Raw genomic sequence first — 18,565 nt, forward strand, 5'->3', positions numbered from 1 at the left:
CTGCTTCTCTTTACAGGATTTCCATGATATGGCCCACCAATCTTACTTAATTTCCTATTATTACTGAACTTGCATCTTCTACTCCACATTTCAGATATCTTTCTAGTTATCTCCTGTGCATTGACCTTTTCACTTCAATTAGATTGCAAGCTCCCTAAAACCACTCTTGTTTTAAATTTCTGTGAAGGGCACAATAGATTCTCATTGAATACAGCAGACCCTCAGTATCTACAGGTTCTGTATCCAAAGATTCCAGGAACTGGGATGGAAAATATTTAAAAAATGCTGTATTGCTGCTGATATATACCATGTAGTTAGGCCTATGATGGTTGTGTCTACACTGAACATGTACAAACTTTTTCCCCCCTTGTAATTATTCCTTAAATGATACAGTATAACAACTATTTACATAGCACTTACATTGTATTAAGTATTACAAGTACCCTATAGATGAATTTTAGTATACAGGAGGATATGTGTAGGCTGTATGCAAAAACTATGCCATTTCATATAAGGGCCTTGAGCATTCCTGGAGTTGATATGGGGAGGGGTTGGCGTGGGGGCTCTTGGAATAGATCCCCTTCCAGAGGACTGTTATTGATAAAATCGTTAGCAGTCCTTGACACATATGCATGCTTACTAAATGGTAACAATGATTACTACTACGGGAGGTTCTGATGCATCAAATTGACGTTCCACAGGAAACCATAAAATTCTGACCCCTGCCTCAAGCCTAAGAATTTTTTGCTTGTTTTTCTTATGATTCTAGACTCTAGAGAGTAATGTTTTTTCCCAAGCTAAGTTAGTACACTTCAGTCTCTTCTCACCCTTTTTACCAAGCAGTGTCAACAAGGTAAGACAATAGTAAACAGCAACATTTTATCCACCGTTACTGAATTCTTTCTTTGGAGGCTGCTTTAGAGGAAATAAAAAAAGTTATCATTGTAATTTTTTTTTTTTTTTTTTGAGGTGAATGGTCAATGTGCTTGCTATCTAAAATAACCCATTTTAACTTCATTTTATGGAGTTTACTAAGTATCCAGGATTTCTGGGCTCCAGTTTCTGAAGTACAGAGCCTCACACAAAGACATTCTCGCTTCGAATAGAATCGCACCAGGTCCAGCGACAGGACTGCGAGTCTGGCCATCTGACCTTGCAGTTTGAGCTGCATAGAGCTTCCAAAAAGCAGGGGAAAAAAGGTAGAGCTCAGCTGCGCCCTAAGTTCTCTACTCCGAAGCTCCCGCGCTCGACCCCGCCCCCAGCGCGCGCGGCCGCGTCGCGTGACGTCAGACGCCCTCCCGGAAGTGCGGCTGCGGAAACGGCGGGGGCGTGTCTCCGGGTCACCCCGCGTGTGGTTGCCGGAGGAACGCGGGAAAGTGGGGTCCTGGCCTGGTTCTCTCGGCGCTTGAGGTTGTTTTAGTTCCAGCGCGAGCGGGCAGCCCGGCCGGGGCGTCTGGGGCGCCGCCGCCATGGAAGTGGTGGAGGCCGCCGCCGCTCAGCTGGAGACTCTGAAGTTCGGCGGCATCGGCCTCGGGGGTGGCCCAGGCGAGGCAACGCCGTCCCCGGACACCGTTCCCGTCTCAGATCCGCCGCCGCCGCCGCCGCCGCCGCCGCCGCCGCCGGGCGAGGGGGCCCCAGGCCCTGGGCAGGACGCGGAAACTCCACCAGCCGGGGATCGGCCGCCGGAACTCGCGCCGAGCACTGCTACCGCCGTCGGCGGGCCCGAGCCGCCTCCCGGAGGGACCTGCGTTACCGGCCCGGGCGCTGCGGGGCTGGTGCCTACCCCAGACGCCCTGGAGACCTCGGACTCGGATTCGGACAGGTCGGGTGCCCTCGGGTCCCGAAGCTGCTGGGGGAGGGCCCGTAGGGCCGGCGGGAGGAGCCAGGGCCCCGCGTGGGCCCGGGCGGGGAGGGGACGTCCCTGGAGTTCCCTGCACACGTGTTGACATGTCTCTCGGACCGCCCATTTCTGAGTGGTTCATTGCTGATCCCTTGGGGAATCTGAGCCTGATAATCTGATGGTCTCTCTTCCCTAAATTCGGTAGTGTCCAAGATGCTATGCATAAATCGCAGCATTGTCCGTTAAAATGTGGACACCTGAGGATATTGGATTATTTCCTTAATAATTTAGGTCGGCGTGTCCCTTGGTGGTTTATTTTATGACTTTGAGTTTCGTGTCAGATCTGACTTTTTATTCTTCCGTCAAGTTTAACCGTGTGTTCTTGTTTTTTTGAACCAGGTGAATTGAAGAGTAGTTAAAAAAGATTTTATGCTTCCAGGTTGGCTCCTGGCAATTTTGTTAATTCTTGCAAGCCTTGTGGGCAGCTTTGTGAAATTAGCAAGACACTGTTATGTAGTAGTAGTAGTATATGCTCTGATTCGGCTTCTTAAGGCCCCCCTTCCCCGCCCCACCCCTTTCTGTGTTTTAAAGATGAAACTTCTGTGGTGGGAGAGGATTTAAGGATGTGGGATGTTCCTTGCCCACCCTGAACATTGATTGTTTCAAGTATTTTGACTGTGTGATGGGGGATACGAACACAGGTGAAGAAAATAGACACGATCCCTGCCCCACATTCTAGTGAGAGGGGTGACAAATATGAATAAACGTCAATAAATAGAGTTAATGAAGGAACAAGCAAGACGCTGAGCTTAGGAGAGCTCAATCTTGTAGGACACTATGGTCATGTTAAAATTTTAATTCTAAACATCAATAAATAGAGTTGATGAAAATTATCGTGAAGGAACAAGCCAGGCACTGAGAAAGTCTAAGAAGAGCCCAATCCTGTAGGACACACACTATGACCATGTTGTTGTGCTGACCAAGCTGTTGAAGGGCTTCAGGCAGAGCAGTGGAACACTCAGATTAACATTCTAATAAGCTTTGCTCTGCAGAGGAACAATTGAACTGGGTTCAAGAGTAAAAGCTGAGAAGCAAGAGTGGAACTCATTGAAAAAGGTTGCGTTCAGTCCATGAGGCGACCATGATTGTGTCTGGATTAAGTCACATTAATCTGGCTTGCTAATAGATGTGCCACTGGCTCTAGATGTGCCACTGGCTAATAGATGTGCCACTGGCTCTAGACAAAGAGCCATCAACTGGGTGGACTGTGTACTGTTTACTAAGATAGGGGTCAGAGACCATTGGGAATGTTTAATTTGGACAGTTATTTTAAGATTTTTCTGACAGTCAATTGGAGATGTCAGGCAAGCAGTAGTGGTATCATGAGTTTAGAGTTTGAAGGACTGTTCTGGGCTGGAGATGTACATTTAAGAATCATGATTTCAGGTAAGACTTAATATATATATATATATATATATATATATATATATATATATATATATATATATATATATTTTATTGATTTTTCACAGAGAGAAAGGGAAAGGGATAGAGAGCCAGAAACATTGATGAGAGAGAAACATCCATCAGCTGCCTCCTGCACATCCCCATTGGGGATGTGCCTGCAACCAAGGTACATGCCCTTGACCGGAATCAAACCTGGGACCTTTCAGTTCACAAGCCGATGCTCTATCCACTGAGCCAAACTGGTTTGCACAAGGCTAACTTTTTATTATGGACATTTTCACATTTGAAAAAAGTAGAGAGTAGTATAATGATTGCATATTCAGTCATCACTGGACTTAACAGTTTCCCATATTTATCTAACATTTCTAACTTTTTTTAACCTAGTAGATTTAAAGCAAATCTCAGTGTGAATTGACTACTATGCATCTCTAATTGATAAAACACGTTTTACATAACCACTATGTCATTATCAACCTTAGTAAACATAATTCTAATTCCTTAATATCATCTAATGCTTGCTTTGTATTTAGATTTTTCTGGTTGTCTGAAGGATGTCTTTTAACAGTTGATTATTTGAATTAGAATTCAAACAAGGTTCAAACTGTTCATTTGAGTGTTCTGTCTTTCAGGTCTTTTTTTAAGTGAAGGTCATATTTAAGGCCATGAAGACAAAAGACTGTACATGAGAGTGGAATACCCCTGTAGCATAGTGCATTCCAAAACAATGGAATTTTTGAGGAAGTGAGTGAGGAACCATGTTAGATGTTGCTGAGAAGTTAAAATGACAGAAGGTGTCTAGTGGACTTGGCAACGTGGAGAATATTGATGACCTTTTAAGGAGTGATGATGATGGAAGCCAATTTTGGGGTAAAGATGGAGTGAGAAATAAAGGATTAGAGACAGCATGTGTTAACAGTTCTTTTAAGAAATTTTAAGTGGAGAAATGAGTCCATAGCTGGAGGGATTAAACAGAGGTACTATAGAATGTTGCTATGCTGATGGGACTGCTCTGGGATAGAGGGAAAGATTCACAATACAGTAATAGTAGGAAGGAGTTCAGTTGTAAATGGGATGTGTTCCAGAGTTGGCCTTTGCCCTTTTCCCTGTATCAGGAGAAAAGACAACATTTGTCAAAGCTAATGTTTTGTTTTCAAGCCCTTTCTAATCCATCCGGGAAGACATGGTTTTCAATGAACTATGGCAGTGGTCGGCAAACTCATTAGTCAACAGAGCCAAATATCAACAGTAAGATGATTGAAATTTCTTTTGAGAGCCAAATTTTTAAACATAAACTTCTTTTAATGCCACTTCAAAATAGACTCGCCCAGGCTGTGGTATTTTGTGGAAGAGCCACATACAAAGGGCCAAAGAGCCACATGTGGCTCGTGAGCCACAATTTGCCAACCACTGAACTATTGGACTGGCTCTAGTGGGCAGTTTGAAAAAAGTGCCACGAGAAATAGGGAAGGAAGCGTATAATTGTATTTTGGGAGAGGGGTGTCTTCAGAAGAGGTAGTATTGAGTTGAGCCTATAAAGAAAAAATAATTTCTCTACATTGAGTGCATTGTAGTCAAAGGAAATAGCACAAATAAAGGGAAAGTTGTATGAGCTTCTTTGCTAGGTGTGTGTGAGATGGGATTATGTAGATTGCCAGGAACCTGATTGCAGGGGGCTCTGAGTTGTCATAGTAAGGAGTAGGGCCTTTTGCTTGTACACAGTGTAGATTATGGGGAAAAATTCAAGATTTTTCTCAGTTTTAATATTTTCTCAATAAAAAATAGGAAGAATAGTTTAAACCCATAAAGACATCACCTTGATTTAACAATTATTAACATTTCAGAACTATTAGATTCACATGTATATGTTATTGAGCCATTTTAAAGTCATTTATTTACACATGATACTTTATCCCTAGTTTAGCACTCATTCTTTGAGGACACTCTTTTACATAATCATTATCACATGTAACATAATCCTATATAATAAAGAAGTAATATGCAAATGGTGGATATACCATGATCCTTCAGGAGAGCAGCAGGATGGCGGGACAGCAAGCTATGTGTGGTGGAGAGATACAGAGGGAGAGGTGATGGGCGGGGCAGCCAGCTGAGGCACGTGGCAGCGAGCTACTTGTGCAGGGTTTCCTAAGCAGGGCCACTAGTTAATAATAGTTTTCTCATATCTAATGTCCAGTCATGCATGGTTATTTATTTTTATTAAATTATTGGATGACATTGGTTAAGATTATATAGGTTTCAAGTGTACAGTTCTGTGTTACACAATCATTATGTTGCGTTGTGTGCCCACCACTCAAAGTCAGCTCATCTTCTGTCAACATATATTTGAAACCTTTACCCTTCACTATTTTCTGAACCGTCTTCTCTGGTATCCACCATACTGTTGTCTGTGTTTATGAGTTTTGTTTTTCTTGTTTGTTCATTTGTTGCTTTAAGTTTTATATCCCACATATGAGTGAAATTATGTGTTTCTTAACTTTTTTTGTTTAAGTTACTTCTCTTACCATGATATCCTCAAGGTCCATGCATGTTCTTACAAATCGCTGTATTTCATCTTTGCTATGGCTGAGTAGCTTTCCATTGTATGTATATACCACATCTTCTTTTTCAATCATCTATTGAAGGTCACTCAGTTTTTTTCCTGTCTTGGCCACTGTGAATAAGGCTGCAGTGAACATAGGGATTACATAAATGTTTATCTATTTGTTTTAAATAAAAAAGTTATTCTTAAGGGAGAGGGAGAGATAAGAGAGAATCATTGCTTGGCTGCCTCCTACTGGATCTACTGGATATCCAACCATGACCTCCTGGTTCATGGGTCCAGGCTCAACCATTGAGCCACACCAACTGAGCATAAATGACTTTTTTAAAGCAAGAGTGTGAACTGATTAAGATGGAAAGTCATGAAATGGTAAGGGTAACAGCAAAACATCAATAAGATGAAGGGGTGATTATTGTGGGAAGAGACTAGTATTTACATCATTTATACAATTATTACAGAAAAGCAGGTGAGAAATAAGCACTTGAAATAGAGGATTGGCAATGGAAATGGGATGAAGTGGAATTGGAGTGATATTTATAATCTGAAAATAGGATTTTGTCATTGACTGAGAATGCAATAGTTTAGAATGATTCCAAGGTTTCTACCTATAGTGACTGGATTAAAGACTAAGCAATAAATAAAATAGAAGCTCAAAGAGAAGTAATTTAGTAAGCACTTTTTTTTCTGTTAACTTGTTGCTAGTAGGGGGTAACTAGATCATTCATACAGAGGTGGTTAGTATGTAGCCAGAGATTAGGGATAAAGTTAGAGATATCAGTGCTGAAGATTTAGGAGTTATCTGCACATGGATGATAATTGCAAACATTGTAGGGCATGAGATTATCCATAGGAAGAGTAGAGAGAGGAGAATAAGTATAAAACTTTTAGAAACAGCATATAAAAGGGAGTGAAGGAGCCCTAGCTGGCATTACTCAGTGTTAGTATGTCAGCCTGTGTACCCAAGGGGGTGGGTTTGATTCCCGATCAAAGGCACGTACGTGGGTTGCAGGTCTGATTCCTGCCACACGTGGGAGGCAATCAAAAGATGTGACAGAGACATATCAGTATTTCTCCTCCTCCCTCCTTTCCACTCTAAAAAATCAATGGAAACAAATATCCTTACTTCATGGGTGAGGGTTAAGTAAACAAAAGGGAGTGAAGGGGGTGGTCAGCAACAAATTTTAAACTTAGAGTAGGGTTACTGGTAACAAGAATTTCTGTGGAAGTCAAGCGCTAAAGGAGTTTACAAAGAATAGAATGGTCAACATGGTTGCTAATTTGAGTTTCCAAGTTGTCTAAAGACTGAGAAGAAACTATTGGCAATTAAATGGCAATTAAGATAGAAAGTGAGCAATGAGAGAAGTGCATTGCCCAGAGTTCTCTGTCAGTGATTTGGCACATGCTTAATTATATTATGACAGATGTGTGATGTGTGAGACTATTATAATTGGGTTGCAGTCATAGCAGGGGTTTTGAAAATGTTATCAGTGGATTAAGGACTACTTTCCAGATACCACAGTCAACTCCAAAATGCTAACTTTTGAATTATATCAGTAACAGTAAACATGTAGTAAAGTAGATATTTTCTAGTTGAATAAGTATATGTTAATGCCATCATGTTACTCTTTTACTAAGTTTAAACTTTTCCTTTCCTACAGTGAAACAGATTCAGATAGTTCAAGCTCTTCTTCTTCCTCATCATCATCCTCTTCTTCCTCTTCCTCTCGAATGTTAGTTCCTCCAGTGTTGTCAGATGGAGATGACGATATACAAGTTGAGAAAGGAAATAAGAATTTTCCTCTTATTAAAACAAAAGATGAATTACTTCTTAACGTAAGTACTTAGATTTGTTAATTAACCTAATTTGGATGTTCTAAAATATATTATGGTACTAATATTGACCTCATTTGCTCTGTATCTTATCCATACATTTGAAAATTTCTAAATTTTATTGGGCATACTTTTGCCATGCCTTTCTTTTCTTAACTAAAAGAGAGGATTGATCTGGATAATTTCTGAGGTTGCTTCTAACTTTAGCATTTGGTAATTGTTCTTCTGGGGTGTTAACTTCAGCTTGCTACTTTCCTTTTTTTTTTCATCTTCCCTAGAAGATATTTCTTATGTAAATTTACAACCTTGCTTTTTTTTTCTTTTTCTTTTTTGGTCCATAAGTTAAAACTTTTTGCTCGGTTATAATTAAAATCAATCTTTTAATTGACTTGCACTAAGAAACATAGAAATTGAAATTAAATGGTTGAGCTTATTAGGATTTCTACTGGAGTTTTTGAAGTGTTTTTGTTGTTACAATAACAGAAAACTTGTTCGTTTGTTATAGCATGGTGTTTTTGGCACTTAGGTTTTATTTGTAAGGTTAGCTCTTGTGTGGTTCTTTTCTCTTAAACTGTAAGCTCTTCCAAGGAGGAGGACGGTAGTCTGGTGGTGGGAACCTCAAGAGGGACATCTTCTCAGAATTTTAGAACATAGGTCTACGGCCATACCACCCTGAACGCGCCCGATCTCATCTGATCTCGGAAGCTAAGCAGGGTCGGGCCTGGTTAGTACTTGGATGGGAGAATTTTAGAACATAGGCTACATTGTCACATATTTATTCTCTCTATTCCCGCCTGTCCTTTGTTATTATTAGAGTTTTTTCAGTATTTAATGATCACTAATCATAATTATTACATAACAAGTGAGTGAAGTAGTTTACTACAAAATTTGAGGGGGGAAAAATTGAAAATCCTAGAGGCTGTTGGGCACCTTTGCATGACTGAATTCAACTAATATTGTTTCTTTTTCTCCACACACAATAAAAATTATAATCTTACTAATGCCTATATATATATATATAGGCATTTTTTATATATATATAAAACCCTTGGGTGGTTATGCAACTTCATTAGCAATGAAGTTTTAATGTTGCAATTATTGACATCAGTGGTCTTTTTACACAAAGGCTCTCCCAACTGACTATTTTCTGAAAGTATTGGGAGAATTGTGTGATCTTTCCCCTGTATCTTGCTCTTCTTTACACCTAAGTTTTCTCTTAGAGTACAAAAATCAACAATAAAAGACCACAGTACTTTTGTATATGTATGTATATTGTCTTAATTTTCTTACTAGATCTGTAATACTTGTCTTAGGACTATCTTAAAATTTAATTCAAAATCTTAGTCTAGTTATTATTTTTCTAGATAGACTGACCATATCTTCATCAGAAATTCAAAAAGGGTCCATGGCCACTAAGAGGCTAGGAACCACGTTCTTTGACAGACTAAGTTTATATCTGATCTTTATAGATTCTGTAGTGCCCAGTAGAGTGCTATACAGGTAATGGGTTCTCAGTAGTAATAGAATGAATAATGAGTGGATAGGTATCTTTCATTCATTCTTAAACTATTATAGCACACCTGCCATATGCTAGGTGCTATATTCAAGACCCATCCAGTTTCTGCTTTCGTTGAAGAGAAACAGTCAATAAATAAAGAAGAGACAAATGAATGTAATTATGGGAAGTGTTAATGAATTGTGCGAGTGTATTTTGGCTCATATTAGAAAATTACATTTTTGATGGGAATATGTGTTAGCTATTAAAACTTGGAACAATGGCTTGTTCTTTCCTTTATGTGCCAGTACTGAGGGATTTTTGGGAAGGATGGAAGAGCAATTATAGTTTTTACTTTTCAATTTTGTATTTTTTTTTTTAACATCACAATATGTTTTTAAAGGCCACTAGTAATATATATTTTGCATATCTTATCATGTGAAGGATGATTGTATCATCTAATAAAAGCATTCTAAAATTGTATTTGCTTGGGCCATATTGCCTCTTAATAAAGCCTTTGAATTGGAACTATAGAGCATCTAGGAAAATTAATTGGATTGCTTTACTATGTTGAATTCCAGTAGTTCATTTGCCAAATGCTATGATGTGTCTGGGGATTTTTGTTTCCATATGGCCTTTTCTTTTGCTGATGATATGAATGAAATATTTTTCTTCTTTTAGTTGCCTACTCTTTACTATTGTATATAGAAGTGTTGAGTATGTCCAGAAAAATTATTTCTGCTCTTGATGTTTGAGTCTGTAAACATATTAATTTTATTTAAATGATAGCATAGATATTTACCCCTGCAGGTACTGTACATAAAAACATATTTAGTTTCATTTTAATTTTGGAAAATAACAATTAAGAAAATAGATGCTTATCACAAATCTTTGTTTCCCAAGTGGAATAATCAGGTTAGCATTAAGACTTCATAGCCATATGGTGTATACTGTTATAATGTGCTCTTAAAATTTTACCTGTATTAATGACTGAAAATAGATTGGTGCTATTCATACCTGGTTATGTTTTGTAATAGAGGACTTTTGGATGTGTGGCAGTATAAAGCAGTGCTGTCCAATAGGTAGGTCTTCCTGCAATGATAGAAATCCACTCTGACTTAATGTGTTCTTAAGCCTTTTGTCTTATGCTACTGAGTACTTGAAATGTGGCTAGTGTCACCGGAGAGTGCATTTTAAATTTTATTTAATTTTAATTAATTAAATTTAAATAAATATAGTGTCTAGTATTGGATAAGCAGAATAAAATTAGTTTTTCCCACCCACTCATCCATCTTTCCATGAGGGTAGTAAATTCATATTTTAAATTTCACCTTCAATAAATAGACTTATTCTGTTATTTTCAGTAAGTTTGATTTTTACTTATATGGTGAAGAAACTTTTTCTATTCTAAGTTTCCCTCCACATCTCCCTGTAATTTTATAGTTCATCTGTGTGCATTTTATTTCTGATTCTTTATGTTAGATTCTATGTGCATTGTCAAAATGGTAGTGCTCTTGCCAAATTTTTTTCTGTATTGGAGTGTATCTGTTTCTCCTTTTCTGTTACACATACACATCCTTTCCTCACTCACAGAAAATCAAAGTGATTGGTTTTTTTATTTCCTTAAGGAGATTATGAGACCTATGAGACTGAGGCAATTTATTTATTATCTTACCTGAGGCAGCTGCTGTGTTATCAGGGAGCCAGGTGTTAATCTGATAATTATAATAAAGTTTGCTGCTTTATTATAATTATAATAAAGCAGTAAATCTGAGTTATCTATTTAACAGTTCTGGGCATTAAAGCTTCTTTCCAAGCCTGCCTATTTTACTTTATTTTTGAGATCTTAGGTTGAGGTTCTTTTTGTTCCTCAAGAATTCTCTTGAATTAAGTCAATTTATTTAGTAAATATATACCACAAACCTCTTCTGTGTTAGTCATTGTCCTGGATCCTATAGCAAGGCCCAAGACTGGCCAGGTTACATTTTTGTTGGATTTGTTGTCTAGTTAGGAAAATTGACTTTAAGAAACGCAGCAGGATAATTTGATAGAGTGACTAGTCTTATTGGTGTAGTAGTTCAGACTTAGCAATTAGAGAAGAGAAGGTGATATTTGACATCCAAACATCAATACAAGATCTTTTATTGTCCATTTTGACATGGCAATCCAGGAACTTTCCCTTTGAATCTTCTAAAGTTCTACCTCTAAACCTGCCACAAATCTTTGTAGAAAGCACATCACTTGGGTGATTTCTTGATGGAGTTTGGGATATTTTTCCTATTTTGTCCTACTTTTCTGGCATGTTCATTTAAAAGAAACAAATGTATCTTTTCTCCCTTGGTTGGTCCCAAAATGTCTGCCATTTTCAAATTAAATACAATATTCTGCTTGATTTAACTGGACTTTCAAGGGCAAACTCTAACAGGCTTTCAATTTGGAATTGTACAGGCTTGGTTTCATTTATTAATCCCACTCAGGTTGGACATGTTTCTTGTACAATATATATTTCTTTATATAGCTTTGTGTTGTACAGGTATTTTGGATAGAGATTTTATGCACAACACTTTTATAGGTAGGTCTGTTACTATTAAAAGGCAACATAATGCCTTTATTGGCTTCTTTTAGGAATGCTCAGGAAAGTGTATATACATGTGTTAAGAACCTACTGGGATAATTGAACTGGAATTAAGAGTATTGTGGTGATCACAGATCACAGTGCATGTGTTTTCCCCCTTAAGTTTGGTTCTATATGAAATCAGAGATCTTCCTCGCTTGTAGGCAAAACTTTTATTTCTGTTCATACATTGGTCAAAATAGGGTAGCAACAGGAATTTAGGGGGCTTGCCAGTTTGTTTTTGACCATAAATTTCAGTCCCTACACACTACAAATATTCTGGCTTTGTGCATCTTCCCTGTGTTCCTCGTGCTGGATGTTTCATAACATCCTTAGAGCAGAGACTTCATCAGACCATATAGTCTGACCTGCTCAGCTCAGAGTAAATTATAATGATCTCATAAGATGATAAAGCATTTGACAAACATCAGTAGTCATTTCTGATTTTAAAAATAAAACTTATAAGATAGGAATAAATAGATGAATTCTTTCTTAATCTTATTAGAAATAAATTCCAATAAAAATGCATCTTTATGCTAACTGTTTGAAAAGTTTCTAATAAAGAGTTAGACATCACAATTGCTTGGTACTTGACATTCTAGAAATACCAACCAATGCTGAAAAGTGAAAATTATGTACTAATACTGGAAAGAAGGAGGAGTACTTATGTTTTTAAAATAGGGTAATATAGCCCTAACTTGTTTGGCTCAGTAGGTAAATCATCGGCCGGCAGACTCAAGGGTCCCAAGTTCGATTCCAGTCGAGGGCATGTACCTTGGTTGCGGGTACATACCCAGTAGGGAGTGTGCAGGAGGCAGGTGATCAATGTTTCTAACTCTCTATCCCTCTCCCTTCCTCTCTGTAAAAAATCAATAAAATATATTTAATATATGTTAATATAGTTAATACATAAGAAAATCACTAGACACAAATTCAGCATGATGTTTTCTGGTGTTTAAACAGTAGTCTATAAAGAATCCATTTATAATAGCAGTAAAAAATATTAAAGACTTAGTAATTTATAATAGCAAATAAGGTACAAAATGGCTTTCAATAAACTGAAGGACTATGTAGGACCTGTAGGAAGACAACTGTAATTAAATATAATTTTAATTGATACTAACAACATTAATATAACAAACTGGTTTTAAAGTTTATTGAAGTAAATATGTGCAAATACCTAGAAAAAATCCAAGGAGATAAATATTGACGTGAAGGTGGGTAGGGAAACCAGTAGTTCTTATTCTCAAATATTAAAACATAATATGAAAGCACAGTTGTTAAAATAGCTTGGTACTTACACTGAAATAGATCAGTAGAACCAAGTGAAGACTTCAACAAAAAGCCCAAATGGAGTCCTAGCTGTTTGCGTCAGTGTATAGAATGTCAGCCTGCTGACTGAAAGGTCCCAGGTTCAGTTCCAGTCAAGGGCACATGCCCGGGTTGCAGGCTAGATCCCTAGTAGGGGGAGTGTAGGAGGCAGCCAATCAGTATTACTCTCTCATCATGGATGTTTCTATCTCCCTCTTCTTTCCTCTCTGAAATCAATAAAAATATATTTAAAAAAATAAACAACCAAATCTATAAGTACTTTTAGTATATGTTAAAATTTGTTTTTCTGATCAGTAGGGAAAAAAGATGAATGGATTGTTCTTCAATGGGGATAACTGGCTAATAATTTGGATAAAGATAAATCTAACTTCTGCCTTGCTTTTATACAAGAATAAAATCACAAATAGACCAAATATGCAAATATTAAAAATGAAACTAGAAGAGCAATGAAAACCATTGGATTTTAAAAATTAATTTCATCAAGGGCAGGTCTTTCTAAATGTAATTTATACAAGTCTCAAAAAGCTAAGAAAAGATTGATGTGCTAAAGTTCATTAAACAACAAATGCTTATGAATACGTATGCTGGGAGGTGAGTGGGTATTTGCTACATCTATTTCTATAAGTATACTGAAAGCCTACGGCCATCTGACCGGTAGCTATAATGCACAATGACCACCAGGGGCCATGTGCTTAGCACAGGAGCTGCTGAGCTGCAGTGCCTTGGCAGCTGTTGTTCTCTGGTGATGCACCTGGAACCAGAGAGTAGGGAGCCCGATTCTGGGGTGTGTCACCTGAGAACTGCCCTCTCACTATTCAATACCCTTTGGGGGATGCCAGAGAGCTGGTTTTGGTCCAATCCCCACAGGCCAGGCTGAGAGACCCCACCGGTGTATAAATCTGTACACCAGGCCTCTAGTATTTGTATAAAGGGCAGGCATTCTTAAAAACTCAGTTACCTTATAAATTAATAAAATATAAGATAACTGTGTAAAATATACAAACAATCCATGAATATATAAAAATAGCCAGAACACATACAAAAATGTTCAGTTTTCTTGATTAATGAAGAAATTCCAATTAAAACAAGATACTATTTTAGACCCATCAGTCTGGAAAATACTCGCTTATTAGTGATGGCAAGCTGTAGGAAAATCTCATAGATATAATTTGTGAAAGTGTGAATTGATTTAACCTTTTTGGAATGACCCTGTCAAAATTAAAAATGCTCATGTCTTTGGATTTAGCAGTTACTACACTTAGAAGAATTTATCACAGGGCTTATTTAAAGATAATATTTGAGAGAATATGTATTGTTTGTGTGTATTGGTAAAATTTGAAAAAGACAGGTATTTCATTATGTGACAGGTGTCCTAAATTATGGTATATCTATATAGTGGAATACCATAAGAATATTTAAATAAAATTAGATATTTATGTTTTGGTATAGAAGGATGTGTAAGAAGTGATAGGTGAAAAGGATTAGCTTATGTCACAATGTCTTTTATTTAAGTGAAACATTTTGAAGTTAGTAATGTGAAGTTTATATCTGTATAGTAGATATATTTGAAAGACTTTAACAACTGCAATCTATGGAGAGGAATTGGGAGTTTGAAAGGAATAGGGGAATTTTTTCTTTTTACTTTGCATCCTTCTTTGCTAATTGTTTCCTTTAAAATAAAAACAGATACTTGTATTAATTTTATGCTTTAAAATTTTAAAAAGCCAAAAACAGTATCAAGTTTAGACTTGTATCAAAACATAATTACATTGCATGGGATTTTATTCCTCCTAACAGAAAATACAGAATGAAGAATCTTTCATTTTGTTGAGTAACATTTATATAGTATTTTAGAATAGTATTGATTTTTGTCTCTGAAGTGTTCATGGCATGTGGTCTGCACTTCTATGGAGTTTAGATATTTTATTAAAGATCTAACAGCCCTTTTTCTTTCAGAGATTCCTTATCCTTTCTTCTATTGATACTAGCACCCTCCTGATTTTATTTAACCAGTAGGTTCTATCATAGTCCAAAAGTAATGACAGTTTTTCCTCTAGATCTTACTGTAATTTGGATGGGCAACAGGGCAGATTTCATCACTATACTTCTGCATTAGAAATACCATTGGCCAATTGTAAGAGATGCCACTTCCTGAACCAGAATAAGTGTGAGATCCATACCACAGTTCATTAAAGCCCTGCTGTCAGCAGTCTCTTGACATTATAGTTTTCCAGTCTTATATTTTACGGGGTGTGGGGTTTCTTTAGCTAAGAACTTTATAAACAAGGCTATTTCATATCACATGTCCTTTACCAGTTCTAATAACTGAACTTCCTTCACTATTCTGATACACGCATGAACCACTTTCAAATAATGGTCTTGCCAAGAAAAGGCTCTCCGTATATAACCTAATAATAGAGTAATATGCAAATTAACCATCACTCTGCTACACAACACCCCCACAAGCCATGCCCACCAGCCAATCAGAATGAGTATGCAAATTAACCCAGTAAAGATGGCAGTTAATTTGCATATGTGGAAGGAGGGAGGAGTGAAGACTGAAGATAGTATAGAAGGAAGAGGGAAAGTGGAAGCAAGGTGGCTGCAGCTGCTGGAGGGAAAGCACTTGCAGGGAGTGCAAGGCAGGGCAGGGCAGGACAAGGTGCGCAGTGGTGGTGCCTGCACTCGAGGAGGTGGTGGTGGCGAGAGGCAGTGGGGGTGGCAGGTGCAGCGGGTCAGGTGGGCGGGGTGGGGCACGCAGTGGTGGCAGCACGAGTGGTCGCCGAAATGGTGGCAGCAGTGGCCCACCCCACCCCACCCCACCCTACCCTGCCCACTGCAGCTCGAGAGGTGGGGGGGGGGGGGCAGGAGAGGTGGCATTGGCGGAAGGGAAGCCTGCCGGAAGTCTTGGCAGGAATATTCCTGCAACAGGTGCCTAGTTTAATATGATAAAATGACAAGTGGTTGTCCTCTTCCTTAAAGTGCAGAATAGTTCTGATATCTAAAACACAATCATTCCTTCCACAACCATGCCTCTAGAGTCTACTGCATTGAGTTGGTTAAGACCCTTAGTGAGGCTTTTTATAAGTAATCCTTGATCAGAAAAATAGCACCTCCCAGAAGCAAGTTATAATTTAATACTGGTTAAGTGGTTTTGTTAAAAACTTCTTTTGAGTCCCTGTAGAGGAAAATCATTACCAATGATGCATACATCTGCAATAACTGTATTATTTAGGTTTCCAACCTTTTCCAACATTTAGCCAGAAATTAGCTTTCTCCTCTCAAACTAACTCTTAACATGCCATTAATTGTAGTCTTTTGGCAAAGGTCAAGAATAGAAAGAAAGCTATGTTTATTTGATTTAAAGGGTATGGCCCATTTTAATTTTAGATTTCTCTTTAATTTCATCTCTACTTCAATTTCTAGTTTCTATAGCAACTGAATTAGGTGCTGGATCAGACAAGAGAAATCTTTTTTTTTTTTAAATATATTTTATTGATTTTTTACAGAGAGGAAGGGAGAGAGAGAGAGAGCTAGAAACGTCGATCAGAGAGAAACATCGACCAGCCGCCTCTTGCACACCCCCTACCGGGGATGTGCCTGCAACCAGTGTACATGTCCTTGACTGGAATCGAACCCGGGACCTTTCAGTCCACAGACCGACGCTCTACCACTGAGCCAAACCGGCTTCGGCAGGAAAGAGAAATCTTTTGATGTTAAAAATTTGGTTTTTAACCTCGGGAGGGAAGAAAACAAGTAACACTCTCACACTTTTCCCTGGGCTGATGCCTACTAGTACATTCGGTTCCAGGAATTCCATATTTTTTCCTGAAGAGGCTAGACATTTAACTCTTCTTTCACAAAGCCCCATAAAAGACTGCTGCATCTCTGTTCAACAAGGTAATCACAGTAAATTTAATGGATTAATCAAATCAAGACAACCAAGAGAGAACTCTTCCTCTGGGAGAAACTAGTGAGTGACCAATGTAACTATCCTTTTTTTTTCCCCCCTTCAAAGGGAATGTCTTTGGGAATTAAGTGAATTGTCTCTTTTCTTAATCTTAGATTCTTTAACAATAACTTTTTCTTTTTTATTGGTCATTCGTTCAAGTGTGATTGGAAAAATCTCGATGGTACGTCTGTCTATATTCTGTCTATCAGGGTTAGGGAGTGGACACGACATATTATGTCACTTAAATGGGGAGATAGAGGTGGGAGAAATGCTGTCAGACACAAAAACGGATTACACCAAGGGGCGGTATAAGTACTTAATGTTGCGTCTTCATAAGTGTGTCTAGTATTTAAATGGAAGCTAATTTTTTCTTTTTAAGTTGTTGAAGCTGGAGGAAGATTAATTTGTTGGGTTTTTTTTTGTTTGTTTTTTTATAATAGGAACTACCTTCAGTTGAAGAACTCACTATTATTCTGCCTGAAGATATTGAGTTAAAGCCTCTTGGCTTGGTTTCAAGTATTATTGAACAACTAGGTATGTAAATAATTTAATTAATAAAAATGATATATAAGGAATGCATTAATAATCAAATCAGACACTTTATGACTAGTGAATTTTGAACAGATAAATTTAGTTTTACTTATGTAATTCATAAATATATTTTCTTTATAAATATTTAAAGTCTGCTTTTACTGACATGTTTTTCCAGAATTTTCTTTGATGTATACCATTATTCATTTTCTATTGCTATTAAATTACTACAAATTTAGTGCCTCAAAATAATACCAAGTTATTATTTTGCAGTTCTTTAGGCCAGAAATCTGACGTGGATCTTACTGAATTAAAATCAAGTGGTCCGTCAGGGCTTAATTTTTTTTGCAGAGGCCTTAGGAGAGAATTAATTTCCTTTTCCCATTCAACTTCTAGAACTGCCTGCACTCCTTGGTTCCAGACTCCTTCCTTTATCCTCAAAACCAATAATGTAACTTCTCTCTGAACACACCCTGGAAAGGTTCTCTGCTTTTACAGACTCCTTAGATTAGGCCTTATGTGTACTAGTATAATTGTTCCATCTCAAGATTCTTAACACTAATCACAACTGCAAGGGGGAAAAAACTTTTTTTTTTTTTTTTTTTTTTTTTTTTTTTTTTTTTTTAATGTAACATTCACAGGTTTAGGGATTAGGATGTGGTTATCTTTTTTTTTGTGGAGAGGGCATTATTCTGCTTATTGCCTTTGATTTTATTTATTTTATAAACATCTAAATTATAAATATCTGTGTATAATACTGATATTAATGGCATAAAATATGAAACTATTGGATATGAGACATTAACTAGACATTAAGGATTTCCTGTTAGCTCCAAGAGTAGGTATCAAAAGGTCTTGAAATTAACATAGCTACCATTAACTCTCATAGTGAGATACATTTGAGAATTAGAAGTCAGCATTGACAGTCATAGGATTTTTTTTTT

At 37.6% G+C, this 18,565-nt stretch overlaps 1 protein-coding gene across 1 annotated transcript in view; it reads left to right on the forward strand.

Moving 5' to 3' along the window:
* The first annotated feature begins 1,300 nt into the window (after positions 1 to 1,300).
* Positions 1,301 to 18,565, forward strand: part of NAF1 (nuclear assembly factor 1 ribonucleoprotein) — a 38,351-nt gene continuing 21,086 nt past the window's right edge. Inside the window, exons 1-3 of the mRNA XM_084883718.1 lie at positions 1,301 to 1,822; positions 7,526 to 7,700; positions 17,531 to 17,624. Of these exons, the coding sequence (XP_084739844.1) occupies positions 1,470 to 1,822; positions 7,526 to 7,700; positions 17,531 to 17,624 (622 nt within the window). The 5' untranslated portion in view covers positions 1,301 to 1,469. The remainder of the gene's footprint in view (positions 1,823 to 7,525; positions 7,701 to 17,530; positions 17,625 to 18,565) is intronic.

This window comes from Pipistrellus hanaki (assembly GCF_964339955.1).
Source record: "Pipistrellus hanaki genome assembly, chromosome: 5".
Taxonomy (NCBI): domain Eukaryota; kingdom Metazoa; phylum Chordata; class Mammalia; order Chiroptera; family Vespertilionidae; genus Pipistrellus; species Pipistrellus hanaki.